This window comes from Anopheles aquasalis, chromosome 3 (assembly GCF_943734665.1).
Source record: "Anopheles aquasalis chromosome 3, idAnoAquaMG_Q_19, whole genome shotgun sequence".
Taxonomy (NCBI): domain Eukaryota; kingdom Metazoa; phylum Arthropoda; class Insecta; order Diptera; family Culicidae; genus Anopheles; species Anopheles aquasalis.
Genome location: NC_064878.1, coordinates 11,322,713 through 11,335,000, shown reverse-complemented (window position 1 = coordinate 11,335,000; position 12,288 = coordinate 11,322,713). Strand labels below are relative to the sequence as shown.

At 46.9% G+C, this 12,288-nt stretch overlaps 1 protein-coding gene across 6 annotated transcripts in view; it reads right to left on the bottom strand.

The window, feature by feature from the left end:
• Window positions 1–12,288, bottom strand: part of LOC126577998 (beta-1-syntrophin) — a 104,632-nt gene that overhangs the window by 19,303 nt on the left and 73,041 nt on the right. For all 6 annotated transcript variants that reach the window (XR_007608370.1, XR_007608369.1, XR_007608372.1 and 3 more), the window contains exon 6: window positions 5,728–5,940. Coding sequence is in view for 1 of the 6 variants with exons in the window: in XM_050240143.1 (XP_050096100.1) it covers window positions 5,728–5,940 (213 nt within the window). In the remaining 5 variants the exon portion in view is untranslated. The remainder of the gene's footprint in view (window positions 1–5,727; window positions 5,941–12,288) is intronic.

The window sequence follows — 12,288 nt, the reverse complement described above, 5'->3', positions numbered from 1 at the left end:
TGGTGCCAAACCTTTCGTAGAAATGCTTCCCCCTCCCAAAATCAACAGCAAAATGGGACCCGTTTGAAGATAAAATAGTTGAACATCACACCATCAACACCATCACAACGAATCCACGGAAAAGGTTGTGCCGCTGCTGAGCCCGAAACACTGGAAGAGAAATTCGATTTGCAATAAATTCACCGCATGGTTCCCGCGATACATGACGCACCCCTTATCACACCCCCATGCCCCATTTTGTCACCCGGTGGTGGTGGTGGTTGGTGTTTTCCACTCCCTCCCGGTCTGATACCTAATCCCCGAAGATATGGGCAGATAAAATCGCAACATGATGTTGTTTATGAGAGCCCGATCGGACCAGCCTGGAAGACTCGGTCTTCAGGCTTTGACGCTTTGCTTGCGCCCCTTCCTTGGGATTCGCTCAAATTGGCCACAGTAGAGGAAGGGCGTATGTGTAAACGGTTTTGTTGCATCAATTTTATAAGATCAAAACAGAGCACAGCCACCGTTCGGGAACAACAATCGTCGGGAGAGAGTGAGGGGGAATGGGAAGCGAAACGATTCGTTTCGTGAGTTTATGATACGTTGTTTCAGTAGCCAGGAATTGGCTGCTGGGCGTACCGGGGGGCACCTTAGGGTTTTATTAATCCTTCAGCCACCGATCGCAGATAGAAGGGTGTGCCTCGTGTGCTCTCTCGTCACGCTGTTATTACCTTTCACGGAGCGCTGGATGCATCGGAATTTCGAGGAAATACGGTTTTCTCTAAAAACAAATAACAGTTTTTCCTGTTTTTGCTGGGTGAGAGTGTTGCAATATAGGAGCTTTGTGGTTTTTGGACATAATGGTTTACTAGAAAAACTCATCCATCGAGCACGATTGGTGTAGAGTTTGTTTCTGCTATTAAGCATACACTTTCATTACAATGATATGAGCTTTCACGCCAGTGGGCCCTACACAGCATTGCGCGAAAATGTATCTTTGGATCGGAAAAATGGAAAAGGAAAATGTGAAAAGTGGATTAGTCGAAAATGAATGGCCCAGGCAACAGGAGTAAGACACGTGAAACCGCAAATTACTCCATCCCAATTCTGACAGCATATTTCGCTGATATCGCGCTGCCGCTGCTAACCTCCTTCTTTATCGCTGATGGTGTTGGATTTTGCAGCAGGAAAAACTCCTCAATTTCAAGAACAGAACGCAACGTCGATCAAGACTGAATTGAAGGAAAAAGTCAATAACCAATACGGAAGTTTGAGGGGAATTTCATTTCATCAGACAAGTGATTCCTCCATCATGCGTATCAAAGTTTTCTAACGGATGATCGACTGAAGCCACAGCATCTGTTAATTATACAACATTTTCCAAAACCTCATCCACTTTCGTACAAAAAGCAATTTCCATTTTCTAGCAAATGAACTTCCTCATGCGTTTATAGATCGAACCAGCGACGAGAAATGCTCTGCAAAACTGAAACTAACCAGAAAGTACTACCCCCTTGGCACCATCGTGGAATGGGGTGCTTCCATTTCGGGCTCATTATGCTCGACTAGCCTATTAGCAATCGATACTGGCCACTTCAAAGAGCTGAAACGAAGTTTCGTTTGTCTGCAAAGTTTTGCGCACACAAACGAATTGTAGGAGCAGTGTGTCTGTCTCTGTCGGTGCAAATTAGTATAGCTCATACGTCACCGTCGTAGTCCGCAAAAAGTTTTTCCCAAAACACCAGTCCCCCGACATTTCCGAGGCACAAATCTAGACACAGCACGCTACCGCATGAACCAAAGACACTGACACCCACTGGCGGTGTGTGTGGTGGGCCGGATGTCGTGCAATAAAGTTCGTGATCCATCCGGAATGTGATCTACAATCCGTGGCTCCGAAGGGTTTTGCGAAGTGAGAGCTGAGCGTTTTATTGATCGATTTCGATTTAGAGTTTACCGGGGGGCTGTTCTTCTTCTTCTTCTTCTTTTTCCTTCTTCTTTTTCCTTCCTTGTCGCATTTTACGATTCACGTTTTGTGCTCGGAATGTGTGTTCGGAAATTTGGTGACACCAGGCCCAGGCCCAGGGTATTGTACGATACCACGAGCACCGAGCCGGGGGAGGAGAAAATGAAAATTCGATCAAAATCAAATGCACTCCAAAATGCCGATACGAGATAATCGGTTCGTTTGAAACTTTTTGCGGCGCGCGAGAGCTGACAAATTTGTTCACAACTTTTCTCATTTAACATTGATGTGCGTTTATGTCAAGGGGGAATGGTTTCTGGAAGACGACGAACTGTGTTTTGTGTTCCGTTTGTCAATCTCCATTGTTTAGAACATTCCATCCACTTGGACTAGCTGGTTGCAGCAATTTATCATTGAACTCTGTTCTCAATCGTTCTTTCTGGAAGGTTGAGTAATTGCACACCGTCTGCTTTCAGCCAGATTAGGGTGGTTCGATGGAATGCAATACAACTTAATAACCTTTTTTTGCAAAGGATGCATGCCCCGGATGGGCACTCTACCGTTCAAAAGGGCCTACACCCCTTAACAACGACGGCATTATTTGATTATTAAACTGTAGCCGATGGCCGTTGGTAGCCGCTTTTTGCCACGTTTGCTGTGAACCATGCCGGCATCCTGTAGAGCGAGCTACCGGAAGTATCAGCTTGTGTACAGGCCTGCGGCCAGCGGCAGCCATCGGCCGTGATCTTCCGTTGATTGAGAGACCGAAACGTATTTGCTCCGGTTACCGATTGGTTGGTGGAAGGGAAAGAGTCGCGATCGTGGACCAGACGCAACCCAGACTGGGACCAATCGATTGGAAACTGTTTTAATTTGGTCGCAGTCACCGGTGACCACCACGATGCAGTGTTGCAGCATCGCAACGCGCCACTGGGAACGCCGGTCGATCGATTGTCGAATGCATTGATGGCGACTCCAGCCAGCTGGCTGGCTGGCACTATGCGGCACGACGCCCGGGAGCCAGCTGTGTGTTCTACTTTCGGTTGGCACGCGAACCATCGGCCATCGGCCAGGGGTGGAACAATATTTTGTGGCACAGTTTAGGTGCTCGTTAGCATCGATGTTCGTCGAGAGTGCTCGAGTGCAGCCAGAATTGGAACTATCAAAAGCGCTCTCGACACTGCGGTGCACTACACATTTTGGGTGTACCGAGGTCAGACGTATGCGCCGCCTTCGTCGAGGGTTCTCGATGATTGCGCTCGGATAATGGAGGCGCCAGTAGCTCACGTCGAAAACGTCGGAATTTTGGTGGTGTAGTGGCGGAGCCGCCACCGTCAGGAAGTCGATACCTCATTCAATCACTGTCAGTGGTCAATACCGCTGACATAAGATAAACATTATAAATATCTGTTGATTTGGCACGTTTGCGAGCAACGGCGGTCTACGGGGATGATTCGGTGATCAAAGAACGGAGGAGTTTTTGGTTGACAGATCGGCATGAAGGTAACAATCTTTCTTAATTTTGTAAAATTTTCAAATTGATTAGCATGAAATATCCTTCAAAATTATACAACAAGCAGTTTTATGGTAGAGAGTAAACTTAAATTGTTAAATAATCTTAAAATCGTTTAGTTAAACACCAACTAAAAGTCTTTAACGATAGAAAAATGTAAAATCTGCACAGTGATTCTTCTCTTAACGACAGGATCTGTCGTCATGAGGGCTTGCGCCGATAAGGGCTGGATATTATTGAATCAGGAAATTGCCCAGAGAATTCCCGTTCCGAACGGCACCGAGCGATAACGTGGCGTGTTGAAATGGTAATGTAAATCAAGGGACCCATCGGTCAGGCCCCATGCAGAGGGGAACGATGGTAGGGTGTCGATTACGACCCAAACCGGGAGCATCACCGTTTACCCCTGGAGCTGCCGGGAGCGCAAAGAAACAAACAAACGAAACAACAACCTGCCTAACATCCAACCGAACGTCGATTATCGTTTTGGTTTTATCTTTCTGGCAGCCGATGGAATGCAGTTGATACGGTACGGGGGCGAGTGTTGAACACGCTCGTTCGATGTGAATGTGAAATGTCAATGAGGCAAAGTGGGGCGGGTGAGTTGAACAGAAAATAAATTGCTCACCCAAGGGTGTATGTTAGCACCCTCTCGGAGAGGTTGAATGGGCAAGACGAAAAACAGAGAGAGACTAGAAGAGAGAAAGCATAAATGCAACGGCACTAGAGTGCTTTGTGTTCAGCCTCCAAGCTCCAAGATGGTGAAAGATCTGTGGGAAGAGGATGGGTTTCATTCATTGTCGTTCAAACGGAACTAATTTTGGATCCAAACCAGGATGTCGTGGATGGCACAAGATGGTTTCGACGCCTTAGGCCAAGTTGCGCGCATTCGCCAACATGATATCATGATGCCTGTCTGCCTGTACGTTCGATGTATGTTTGGTATCTGTTTGTTCAAAATATTTAGCTGGATGGAATGGAAATAAATGACCGAAAGGTATTGACTAGGATCAGGCCAACGTTGTGTGTTTGATTTACAGACTCTCATCATGTTCCAGGCTGCCAGTTACTGATGCAGTTGATGACGATGTAATGTAGCGCTAGAGCACACAGTACAGCGTGGATTTGATGGTTTGATTTGAAGTAGAGATCGTAATCGTTTTCCAATGAGTGCACAAGTGATACATAAATGAGTGCAGTGACTGCTGCACTTACATCTGCCAAAGAGACTGTCTCTATTAATTTGATCTCCCCATCGTCGTTTGGTTTATGTTGGTGCATGGGTTTTAGCATACATTTTGAGTGCAACCACTTCAAATAATGATTCCAAGAGGCCAAAACGAGCAACGATATGAGTTGAAATAAAATGCAAACTATTAAGTGTGGCGCAGAGATTAACACTGGCAGCACTTAAGCAAACGTTTGAGAAGTCTATAGAAAAGCGCTTCAAGCGAAAGCACTCAACAAGCACAACGCTGATCTACTCTCAGGAACGTGCAATCCCATTGCGGCATTCATAACGCCAGCAATCGAGAAAGAACGTCTGTGGAAGGTGAATGTCGCCTGCATGCCCGGATGCCACTGAAAAGATAGTTTTTAATGAGTTCAGACAGCACAACCGAGCCGAGTAGACCGTCAATTAGCCGGTAAACACCAGCCTTTACAGCCAACGCAGGGCGCCAGTCTGGTTGAAGTAAGTTGTGCTCCTCATGGCAGTGATCATGATCAATCTGCCGTCCAATTTGTATCCGTATTTTCCATAAAATATTCCATTTTCTACCGAAGCTACTGGCTCCTCCAGTCGTAATGTAAAACGATGCACCGGACAGCCTGGAATCTATCTCCAAAAGCTCGGCGCAAACCGAGCGCTGCACTTGCTGCAGTTTACATTGAACAAAAGCATAAGTAGCAATAAATATTTATAGTGGATCTGGTCCAACGAGATGAACTAGCTGGTTGATGGCAACCAGTGAGTCCAGCGAATGGCAAATAAGGAATGCACCGGTGTAACCGGAATCGTAAGCTTCATTTTTAATGCATTCGCTCGCCTCCCCCTTCCTCGACGATGGTGGTCAGAAGCTGGATGGTGCATCAGAATATGGAACTATTACAAGGAATCTCATCGGAGCAGAAAGTATATTACGATTGTGGGTAGAGAGCGGCGGAGTCTTTGAAAAGAGGGGATCCCAATAGCAGGTAGCATTCCGAATGATGATTGAGAAAGGGGCCCCGGGGTAAGTCGTAAGTTGCTCGGAGCGATACTCACCGGGATCGAGATACTTGAGGTTGCGGGCCAAGTGTGTCAGCTGGAGCGGGATGTAGCGTGTGTCGGCCCGCGGTGGACTGCGCGGTGCCACGCCCGGCGGTGAGGATGCATTCGGACCGAGCGGACACAGGAAGGCGCGCTGTAGCTCCCAGCCCACCTCCGAGATGATGCTCGCCTTCCGGAAGTATGGCGTCACTTCGCGCAGGAACTTCACTGTTTTCGAAAGGAAGTGCGAGAACGAGAGAGAGAGAGAGAAGAAAAAAGAGAATCGAACATGAAAATAGGTCCCAATAGAACCGGTTCGTGGGTGCACCATGGTGGCCTCGAGGGAACTGCAACAACTTTTATCTAGCCACTTTCCCCTCGAATGACTCCCGATTCGCTTCGACTTAACTTCACTTCGCCGGGCACTGCACTGCACTGAACACATTTGCTGCTGCTCACGAGTCACGCGATTGCCTTTACGGTTCAGCATAGGTCGATGGCCTGGATATGATTTGATTTATGTGCCACATATCACCTCCCCCCCCGCCCGTGATCCCCTCTACAATGCCCTCGATTCGACTTGAAGTCCAAATTAAGATGTTGGAAGACCGAAGCGCGTTGGTTGTTTAATGTGGGCGCAATCATCATAAAAGTAACGCGTTGGGCACCCACTTTATGACCCTTTGAGTAAGAGCACGTTGGTGGACTAGAAAATGGCGCACAAAAAAAAAAAATGGCGGTGGCCCAAAAAATGCCGCATCACAACGAAACGGCCAGACGGGGGTTCCAGAACGACTGCTCGCCACCGACTCCGAATCACTCACTCGCCAGCTGCCACCCACGACGGGTGGCAAAAGGCCAGATTAACGTTCGGATAATAATACTGAAGGCCCCGTCCGACCGTTGACCTGGCCACGGTGATGCAGTATGCAGTGCGCAACGAGGTGCTGATTACGAGGCACACATGCTGCCGCTCACATAGCGTCCAGCATAATGGTTCAAAGCGCCGTAAAATCGGAGATAAGTATGCCGGTTTTTTTTTCATTGTGAGTCCGAGAAAGGGGGTTTGTCGGTGGGACGGTTATGATTCCGTTCGTTTTCTTGCTTTTCCCTTTTTTTGGCATTCAGGCGGTCGGTCGGTCGGTTTTGCTGCTTGCACGGTGAGGGTGCACCAGATGGAATTATCACTGTCTCGTTAGTCGCGCAAAAGGGCGAAAAAAGGACATTCAAAAGGGAACGAAAACGGGCGTGGAGGACATGCGGACAGAAAGGCAATCCTTTCACATAGTTGCTCGCCGGCGCTCCTAATGGAAGATCTTGTTTTCTTTCGAGCGCGTTTTCCATCTGCTGTCTTCAATGCACCATGCATGCATGTGAGTGAGTTGGAAAGCGCAACGAGGTCAGAAGCTAGCAAGTAAGTTTTCACTCCGACATGCTGCTCCATGCCTCATTACCCAATCTACAACCCAAGTCAGTACAATGTGTCGTGTTGCTTTTGCTGACTGCCAAGCAGGTCCTGCGACTTTGGGATGTATTCGGATTAACTTTTGCGTTGCTGATTGCTGTTTACTGGTGAATTCTTGCTTTCAAACTTCCTAATGACTGCCACCTTAATGTTAATGATGATCTTGTATGTTTTGTTATGAGTTTTCTTTTGTTTATCGTGTTGTTAAACCGATTCCTATATACCTTTATGTACATTTTATGAACAAGTTTTGTTGGTGATTTGCATAGAAAAGTATTTGAGAAACAACAGGATATTCTGCTTTTTTTAATGCCTCGTTACGATTGCCAGATTTCAACGCTTTTAATGGCAAATAACATTCCCTCGCTGTAGTGTTCGCTGTCGTTAGTTATCCCTTTATTTGTTGAAAGGCTTTTGTGCTCGTATACGGAGCTCTACAGCAAATTGTTATCCCCTCTCCGCTTCACCCCATTGGGTGCCAGACGCAGTCCAAACAATTTCACACAACACACCACCACGGGACAGCACGGTCTGATGCCCGGAACCCTATCATTCAACTTCATTCGATTGGAAAAACAAATCCAAACTACAAAACTGAAAACCGAAAACCCGGAACAATAAAAAAAGCAAAAAAAGAACAAATAGAAACAAAAGGAACTCTTCCAAATCCCACACTTCCTGAGGTGGTCCTGAGCCGATGCACCGAACGAAAACGAAATGTTTTCCGGCAACCACGGCCACGGTCAGTAGCCGAGGATACCGGAAACATTACACAGTGCAAACAGTTTTCGCTGCTTCTCCCACGCCACCTATCCGTGGTATCCCTACCGCCTTCCCGATAGACAAATCACTCACTGGGCTCCGCTGGCTGGTTTCTGGCCTGGCCTGGCGAAAACTTTCGACGATTGCCACGCCAGTGTGTTGGTGTGTCCGTCCGGCTCTGCTTCGTGCGGTGCGATTCTTTGCCACGAGTTTCGGTGGCAGGGCAAAAAAAAGTGGCATAGTGGCAAAGTTTTGTGGTGGTTTCACCGGTCCGTTATCATGTCCGATCCGAGGGCATTTTCGAGGGCGGTGCAATGCAGCGCCATAGTGTGGCCTAGTGGCGTGCGGTACGGAGCAAAAGTCCCAAGGCAACTGAGGTTGTGGTTTGTGCAAGAGTTTTGCAAAGCAAAATCGAAAGCCAATACACGCGGAAATTCTTTGGAACGCTGTTCGATGCTTTCGGAATTTACCTAAGTCACTACCGAACGTGTCAGAATCATGCCAGAAGCAATGGGTAATGATTTGAGATCCCATTTCATCTCTTTCCAGTGTTCTCTATCGTGGCACGGTATCACAGTACTTCGATATGGCGTCCAATTGAAGTCATCGGGCTGAAGGCGGCACAAGAAACTATTTGCAATTTACACCTCGCTCACCGAGCAGCATCAGACTCTATCAGTGGCTCATGCCTTTCCTTGTTTGGAAATTGTACTGAGAGCAAAGTAAGCTGAGGTTCGGATATGTTTAGTGACTGAGTACTGGTGCACGATACACTTGCTGTTGAAGCTCATAGTCTTATCTTGCTTCGAAGTAAATCCTTCCCAGCAATCGAAGTAGCCTTGGTCTTACCCTACCCTGAAGTGCAACGTGGCTTCGTACAAGATAGACTCCTTGGATCGTTTATTTCAATAACCCAAAAGCACAAGTCTCCGATCCGTACTAGGCACGGCCACAAGGATCGGGGGAACTTTACTGGCGTGTGCAAATTACACCACGACGGCGGGACGATGCCATCGAGTCCCATCTCTAGCCACCCGCCCCTTCAGGCTATTGACTTCCTCGGGAGTGTGGTTATCGGAGATGCCTCGGTGTCCCAGCGGTGCGGTGGTGCATTTCGGTTCGAAGTTTCGGAACGTCGGCTCAAATTACACCGCAATACATTCCGAAGTACGACCGACCGCCTTGCACTAGCAGTTCATGTGTTCCTCCTCTCGATTCGGATGTCTCTAGCACGTTTCAGTGTTCTTCCAGCACGGTGGCCAAGAGAAGAGGGTCTCCTAATGACAGTGAATAAATCGAACGAAGTACATTTCCCTAGAAACAACCGGATCGGCAGCACCAGACCGACCGCACATGACCGTATCCCAGGACACATCGCAAAAAGTGCTGACATTTCATGCACCACATTCCCGGTGGTCCCCTCCTTGGTGTGTTCTCTGGGTGGATGCCCCAGTCCGGTCGGTCTCTTGTGGAACCGGACCGGCATGTTATGCTGAGTACGGCCCCATGTTATGCATTTCAGTGGCCAATTGATGCCGTGTTCGAGTGTGGGAGACGTTGGCTGCATTGGCTTTTGCTGCGAGAAAGACCGAACCCCAGTCTTTGCATTCCCAGAAGCAGAGTGGAGTCAAAACAGCATCAAACAGGCAGCTCTCGGTCGGTCTGCGGGTTTTCTTGCCATTTATTTTTGTTTCGAGTGTGATTTTTTTTTGTCGGGGGGCTACTGCGTTTCGAGTTTGAAATGATCCTCGTAGAGCATGTAGGCAATAGGATGGTATGACAAACATTCCAAGAAAGGTAGAATGAGCGGAAGAACGGTTTTAACGATGTGTGGCCCGAATGTTGATGGTAACATTCGGAAAGTAAAGGATTCACAAAATTGCGCACGGTAAGAGGATTACTGCTGCCATTGAAAAGCTATCGAGAAGGACGAATTCAGTTCGAATTCTGTTCGAAAGGGGTAAAACAAATGGAAAATGAAAATTTTCCTTTAACGAAACGATTTAAACCACTTCAAATGAAGCAACGGTATGAGCTGCTTAGAGCCAGGCAACTGAAAGAGTGACAGCACATTGAACGAATCACCGCCGAGTTCCTCTGAGGATCCATCTAGTGACGTCCTTCGGCCAAGCAGCTAATGGCTGTCGAGCTTATGCTCTGGTCCACCGATGGCAGCTCACTTTTGTCGAGTAACTTTGGTAATGTTTTAAGAGACCCAAACCAAGAACATCAGCTGCCAGGTGGGGAAGGTCGTCTTTAAAAGCGTTGTTCTCGGCTCACGATCCTGGCCGCCACCTTGGGTGGAGCGCATCGTCTCGCAGGTCCTTCAGCCTTAGCTTGGAAGGTGCTCCATTGGGAGCATAACTATTCGTCTTTGGCAAGCACTCAAAAGCTGAGCAGAAGCACTACGGAACGGTCTGCTTCTTCGTCCGGACCGACCCCGTACCCTGAGGGCCGATGCCACCCAATGGTTTAGGATGGTGTAATAATGCCGTGCCCATTAACCTTCTGGCTGGCCAGCAGCGGCAGCGGCAGCATAACCCAGGCATTTGGCAGGTGTTTGGCAACAATTCCGGCGAGTGCACTAAAAGAGGATGCCTTAATTGTGTACCGAACACTTCCGTCCTAAGCCCTAGCCGGAAGAGGAGCCTGCTGGCTTCCGGCACGTTCCTGGCTACCGTGCTTCCTGCGTTTGTCTCAACAAAAAAGCAAAAAAAGAAAAAAAAAAACATAAATGAAACCCCACGAAAACTGAGCAGTGCGGAAGCAGAATGCAGGAAGCGTGATGGAGTGTATGGTGAGCGGGGCAAACGTTTGCAATAAAATAAATGAATTCATTTTCAAAATTGAAGCCAAGGAAGAGGCGCACTGTAATAATGGAAACATTAGTTTTTTTTTTAAGGGGCAACAATATAACCAGAAAACTTCACGTACGTTACAATAGCAGTACTTCCGTGGTCGCTTTGGCTTTTGTTTTACAGTTTCTGAAGCTGGTGCGGATGGCAGGAAGAGCGTAATTTTGCTATTGTTTTCAGGTAGTGCTCGAAAGCGTGGCATGGGATAGGCGTTGGATTCCGGGGCAAAACCGGCCGAAGCAGTTGGTGCTTTAGCTTGTTTATTAATGCCCCAAAAATGGAACCTTGTCCTTTGATCCGAATGGGATTTCACGGTGGTAGTAACAGCCCTTACAGGAGTGTGATGGATGGTTTTAGTTTCGGTTTTGTTTGATCCCTGCATTAGTAATAACTGAGCAATAGCTGTGCATTTAATATTACAATTGTACAATTAATTGCGATCTTTCTATATCTTTACGGTGTAAATTCTATTTGAATTGCGATGGTTATTATATTATAGTTTTGCAACGAATATGTCTACCAAAAACACGCAATATCTTTACATCAAATTAGTTTGAACTTTAAGAGTTCTTTTAAGTACTAGATGCTGACAATTTTAAATGGTAAGGTAGGCAATCTACACTACTTTTGACAAAATGAATTAATAATAGTTCTTCCAATTATACTGCTATAATTAATGATGATTGAAATGATGCACAGCTCCTTATAGTTTGGATTGATAAGTAATTCAAGTAGTAGAAGTAGTAGTAATAAAGTATTCAAGTACATGCCAAGACTGCTGGCCGCAATTGTGAATCAAAGCTGCTTTAATTCCGTAAATCTCAATGAACATGAAAAGTTGGTGTGGTATTCATTCTGATCTTGATACTGCGAAAAAAATCTAAATAACACATCCGACAATTGTCCTGTCGAAAACAAGACTTTAATTCAACAAAATAAACCAAGATTATTTTGTGTCCTTTCCCTGTGACTGAATCGTTTAAAGCTTCATCAACGCACTGCACCATAATGGCACAGCAAAAAAGCAAGAAACTTGTTATCATTCCGAGTGCATAGTCAATCTACAGCAAACGAACAATCTTCCTACCGCGGTCGGCAAATGGCGTCCAATATTTGCATTTGCACACTGCGGCTAATTACAGCGAGCAGAAAATCTTTTTTTTCTTCTTTTTTTTTGCTGAGGCTTTTGTTCTTGCTGCAGTACAACACCGAGTGCTTCGTGGTCTCTTGTTCGTTCTGACTGTTTCCATGTTTTCTATTCTGTTCACCGCCCTTCCCCTCCTGTTATTCAACGCAACACCCTCCGGCGTTCTAACGGTCAGACGTAAATGTTCCAGTGGTGCTTTAGAGCTTGACCCATGCTCTGCCTCGTTTTGTTTCACGCAGCATCCTTATCAGACACCGGTATCCCGCTTCCCTTGCCGTCCATCCTCTTCCACGTTTCTACTCGCTCGACCCGAACCGAATTGTAATTTGGGACTCATTCGCAAGCGA